The sequence below is a fragment of the Solanum stenotomum genome, chromosome 2 (genome assembly GCF_019186545.1).
Source record: "Solanum stenotomum isolate F172 chromosome 2, ASM1918654v1, whole genome shotgun sequence".
Classification (NCBI taxonomy): Eukaryota; Viridiplantae; Streptophyta; class Magnoliopsida; order Solanales; family Solanaceae; genus Solanum; species Solanum stenotomum.
The window spans coordinates 71,070,875-71,076,874 of NC_064283.1; the positions used below are offsets into that span (position 1 = coordinate 71,070,875).

General features: G+C 29.9%; 1 protein-coding gene across 1 annotated transcript; it reads right to left on the bottom strand.

Annotated features, from left to right (window-relative positions):
• Window positions 1–1,522: 1,522 nt before the first annotated feature.
• LOC125857235 (kirola-like) lies at window positions 1,523–3,382 on the bottom strand. Its single transcript, XM_049536931.1, has 2 exons — window positions 3,130–3,382; window positions 1,523–2,007 (listed from the first exon to the last, which is right to left on the bottom strand). Exons 1-2 carry the CDS (start codon window positions 3,314–3,316, stop codon window positions 1,751–1,753), a joined length of 444 nt encoding a protein of 147 aa, XP_049392888.1. The 5' UTR covers window positions 3,317–3,382; the 3' UTR covers window positions 1,523–1,750.
• Between the last annotated feature and the right edge of the window lie 2,618 nt (window positions 3,383–6,000).

A 6,000-nucleotide genomic window follows, 5' to 3' on the forward strand; every position in this document is an offset into this window, starting at 1 on the left:
TGTGAGCCTCCAGCTATGAATGCAATTATAACTACAACAAATATGTATTAATATGATATTCTCATTCTTTTTTGCATCTTCTTTTTTTCTTTTTTTGTTTCCCTAATGGTAATGCGGGGACTAATGGAGATTCCTTATGAGTATTGATTTAGGGTTGTGTAAGGTATGCAAGAAATATATTGATTTTATTTAATTCAATATTTAGTTAATCAAAATATTTAGAATATTAATTTTTTAAGAGAACCCATTTTCTTAAGTTAATCGAAAAATGACTTTAATTTTCTAATCTTATGGAGAAATCATTTTTCAGTCGGCGCCAGACCCTCAGATTTGTGATGTAACATCGGAAAATTATACCATCTATTCTAACAATAGATTCATTCAAACAATATAGTACAATTCAATATTATATCATATAAATATAATATATTTTGAAATAATACGTAATAACAATAATTATCCAAAGAAGCTGTTAATTTTAAAAAATACGTGATTTTTTTTTACTTCTACATTATTCAACTAATTTACAAACTCTATATAACTTTTGTATTTCTACATCAATTATAATATTGGTTCGATTTTCTCACCACACACTTGCGGTTATAGGATTTCTAGGTACATGACGTTACTATTTTTTGTAAATAAATCATAGTGTGGTAATGAAAAAAAAACAAAAACAAAATAGAAAAAGCAACTCAAAATTTTAAAACAATATAATGCACTAAATTAAGCTTACTAAATTATGTTTATAAAGTTGCTAAGTATAAGAAAAGTATATCAAGGTGAATAATATTTCTTTATTTAAGTATTATCTAAGTTCTAAATATTATTTGTCTTAAAAAGTGGACATATATTATAGGAAATACCTCAAGTAAATACTATTGGGGAACTTACATAAATTCCACTAGTTTATGATCTAATTATTTAGATATACTCTAGTTTACAATATTTTGTATTTTATCATATTTTTGTGCGTCCGGATACATCCAATTACATTCAGATATACATATATTTCAGTATACATGGGGTCGAATTTGTTCTAGATACATTGTAGTCAAGTAGATTCGCATGTATCTAGGATACATAACAAATCTCGGTCGCCTCTTTTCCATTTCGCTTGCCACTCTCGCATGTATATGGTAACTCATATACATGTGATCCACGCCACATACATACAGATAATGTATCTAGTGTGATTCACATGTATCTTGGATACATCATCTCACTCGCCTCTCTCCCTATTTTAATTATCTGGTAGAAAAAATACATATATCTAAGTATATCTTCCTCAATATATGGTGGAAAACTCTTAATTAGTAGTAACATACGTAATATTTTGAAAGAAAATGTAATAATAGTAAATATGGTAGTGAAGTGTATAATTATGTAGTTTTTCCAATATTATTTATACAGAACTCTAAAGTTGAGAGCGTCTCTCTCAAACAGTCCGATCCAAATTTTATCAAAAACTTTAGTATGAACACAAAACACCGAGTAAAAAAACATTATAAAATTGATAAGGAAGGAAAATAACCAGTAACTTGGCAACATTCATTATATCTTAACTACATATAGCAACCATTAGAAATACATCCATAGAAAGATAGCTCATAGCTATCGAGTAACTTATGTAACGTGTTTTTCAAACACAATATTATTTATTGAATGATTTCATATGCTAGCTAGAACTAGTCAATATTGTAAATTTTCATCACACATATTTTTATAGGGTAATTGAACATCAATTTTTTTATTTTTTGAGAAAGTGACCCTCGATATCTTTAGTCAATTCAATGAAATAACCCAAGAAAGCGAGAGGGTCTGGGGTGGCTGCGGTTTTCTTCTCATATGCTAACATACATGTAGTCCACTGAGGTTCAAAAGATGAGATGATAGTAAAGGAGTTGTATAACTCCAACAGATCTCCTTCAATCACTTTCCAGGTAATTGATTTTTTCTTATTATCGACCGCTTCAATAACTTCCTTAAGAATCTTCAATTTTCCATCTATAATCATTAGAATAAGAAAATAGAAGAGTTGTTAGCTCTTAATTCACCTGTCCAATTCCTCATTAATAAAAAAAATGGGGAAAAGGGACAAATATACCCTTGAACTATCGTAAATGGTATGCAGATATATTGTGTCATACTTTTGGGATATTGATGCCCCTGTCGTCCAAAAACTAGAACATAAATACCCTTTATACTAACGGACATACACGTGTCATAATCTTATCCATCGACCCAACATTTATTAAATATCAGATCGACGAATAAGATTGTGCCACGTGTCCATATTTAGTCTTCCGTTAGAGTGAAGAGTATATATGTTCTAGTTTTTGAACAGTAGAGGTACCAATGCCCCAAAAATATGATGGAGGGTATCTGTATATCATTTACGTTAATTTGGGGGTATATTTGTCCTTTTTCCCAATAAAAAATAAAGCATTCAGAAAATAATTATACCTTCATCTTGTCTATTTTGTTTTTCCTAATTTTCTCCAAAAATTATATGATGTTCATTTTTTATTACCAAATATTTAATAACTTGTTAAAAAACAACTCATGCCCCACATGCATGTGGAAGGAGTTATTTTTCTTTTTTGGAAAAAATGATAAATATACCCTCGAACTATCGTATATGGTATGCAGATGTCCTCCGTCATACTTTTGGGATATTGGTGCCCATGCCGTCCAAAAACTAGAGCATATATGTCATTCACTCTAACGGAAGACTAAATAGGGACACGTGTCACAATCTTATCCCTCAATCCGATATTTAATAAATGTCGAATCGGAAAATAAGATTATGACACGTGTATTTCCATTAGTATAAAGGGTATATATGCTCTAGTTTTTGGATGGCAGGGGCAACTAATGTCCCAAAAGTATAATGGAGGGAATTTGCATACCATTTATAATAGTTTGGGGCATATTTATCATTTTTCCCTTCTTTTTTTTGATGCAAAATATTTTGTGGTAATCAAACACCGTCAAAAAACTTTTTCTTAAAAAAACTATTTTATTACTTTTGAAAAAGACTAAACATACATATAAGTGAAAAAACATGCACTTATTTTCATACATACATACATACAATATGAGAGAGAGTGAAGAAAGGTGTGTTACCAACGTAATATTTCCAGCTTACTATCGAACCAACTTTTATGATTCCACCTTGATGAATTTCAAAATGATTGACGTTCCTAGGACTAATGTTGGGTACATGATGAGTATTAGAGTGGAAAAGATCATAAATCAAATGTCCATCACACTTCACTTCTACTGAAGCAGTCAACTTGCCTTTCACACTCATATTTTTTCTTTTCGATGTAGCAAAATTAATGTCGTGGAAAGAATGTGGTGAGAAAATGCTTGGAAGTTGTCCTTAAAAAGGTTTTAATTGTGTGAAAAACCTACTAGAGATATTATCCACAAAACATATAGGATCGTTATGTGGGGTGTATAAGATAGCATGTGAATATGATATATTAGTTATGTTTATATTGGTTATGCTAATATTATTTCTTATGCAATGTTTGTTTTGGTATATCAAAAAGAGAGAAGTATTAAAGCACCCACGAACTTGGCGCGGATTATTGGTTTCATCCCTGAACTATTGATCGACTTAAAAACACCCTATACTTGACGAACTAAGCTTAAATACACCCCTCCCGGGCTACATGATACAACAAGTGATTACACTCTCTTTAAACGGGTGAAAAGTTACAAAAACGACACATCAGAATTTTTATTTATTTATTTTTTCATTCAATTTTTAATTACCAGCAGCTACTATAATACCCTTTTTCTTCCTATTTAACTTCTCCTCCATTAAAACTAACCTCAAAACAAGATTTAAGATGAGCCAAAATATGGCAGCAAATGAAGCCCTAGAAAATTTCAAATTGAAATTTAATCCTTAAGACTAACGCGAACAAAACCCTAACAAAATAAAGAAAAGCAGATCCTTACCAATACTTTAATCAATGTTTTAAGCTTAAAACCCTTTGATTTCCATGGAAATCAAAGGGTTATGTTGTGAGATTGGAGAAAGCTTTTGGTAGGAAGAGAGGGGAGATAGGTTGAAAATTTTTGGTTGGGAAGAGATTGGAGACAAAACCCCTCTTTTTAAAATTTATTTTATGTTAATTTTTTTAATTAAAGAAATACCAGAATTATATATATAAGCTACATTAGTTTAAAATTTTCACGTGTAGCGCGTGAATGACACATTATTGTGTATGAAATGGGAGAGTGTAGTTAAGCTTAGCTCGCCAAGTATAGGGGTGTTTTTAAGCTATCAATTGTTCAGGGATGATACCAATAATTCGCGCAAAGTTGAGGGGTGTTTTTAATGCTTATCTCTATCAAAATAATGTGTTCAATCATTCTAATTTTTTTATTTACAAAAATACCTCCGCAAATATGGTGGAAAGTATGTAAAAGGTTTTGAGGGACACTTGTGTCTTTAACCATGCTAATGCATGCTTTATAACTCGTTGCATTACTAATATCATGAATTTCTATCTATAAATTATACATACCTTAATACTGAATAGAGTGTATAACTAAATGCAAGTGGTATTTATACATAGGTTGAAAAAGTGCATTAAAGAAGATACTCATAATACACAAAATGACATTATCATTACACCAATAATAAAAAAATATAATTTATAGAAAAAAATACTTTTGAAATAATAACAATCAAAATTAACGCTCGAAGCATACATTTTTATGGCAGGGCATATGCCCTATGGAACTCGCCTTTACTTTACACTTCAAAATATTTTTGGTATACCCCGCCCTGGGACTCACTAGAATTCTAAATTCCATGACCATTGAGTTTAATTTTTATGTTCTTTCATTTGGGAATTTGTTCTTCTCTAGGGAGCTTTCTTATCAGGAAGCATATTTTTCAAGATTATGAATTTGAAATTTTGTATGGTTGAAAAATTTGACAAACAAGTGTAAGGCTTAAACGGATGAGTTATAAAGACGAAGCATATTTATTATGTAAAAGTTGATGTTGTATTTATAGAATTCTATTCCGATGTCCCATAATGGATCAAGATTCTAAATATTCTTTGCAAGAATAAAGGTTCCCTTTGAAAGCGGGTAAATATAATTTTCGATTTCCCTTTTCATGTTTAAAATACCAATTTAATTATTCTACATGTGAAAGGTAACATTAATGTGTCCGCTAACAGAAATGATCCTATAAAGGAAATTTGAATTTAGTCGGTCTCAATGCTAAGATCAAACATCGTTGTGAGGAAAAAAAAAAACACAATTATGTGTAATACAGTTTAACCTCGTTATGGTGATTTGCGGTAGTGTTTGTCTAAAAATTTCATGTTTTCTATAGTGAGTTATTATTATATACGCATACTGACATTTCACATTTAGATCTTAATATGTATTATAACAAAAGAATGCATTATTTGTTAATCAATTTAACCAAAAAAAAAAGAAAAGTTAAGAAGACAAACACAAAATCAAGCCCAATCCATCCAAGAATAACTGGCCCATTTGTTAACTCATTTCAACCCAGTTCAATTCATTAAAAAATGATGGAAAAATTGTAGGAAATAACAAACTATTAATTCAAATTAAATGCTATAGCCATAGTTTATTTTATTTGTAATTCGCAGCAAACATTTCCTTTTTTTGCCATCTGATTCGGTATACAATTAGCCATTATATACATTTCGGTATAAAATGCATTTGTGTTTGTATAAAGCGAGAGAAAAGTGTATATACAAATACAAATACATATATTTTCGTCCTATACACTTTTAATTATACAAATACAGATCTTACTATACAAATTACAATGTATAAATGAATTTATACAAAACTGAACAATTTGTATAAAATTGGATGTTTGTAGCGAATTATACAATCAAAAGCTCCATAACAAACATAAAATTTGTTATGGAGCGCAATTATGCAAACTATAGTTATAACATACAATTATGATTTTTATGTTTGCTA

Coding starts and splice junctions, on each gene's coding strand:
- LOC125857235 (XM_049536931.1), bottom strand. CDS start 3,316: ATGAGTGTGAAAGGCAAGTTGACTGCTTCAGTAGAAGTGAAGTGTGAT. Junction 2,008..3,129: donor AAGCTGGAAATATTACGTTG/GTAACACACCTT, acceptor TAATGATTATAG/ATGGAAAATTGAAGATTCTT.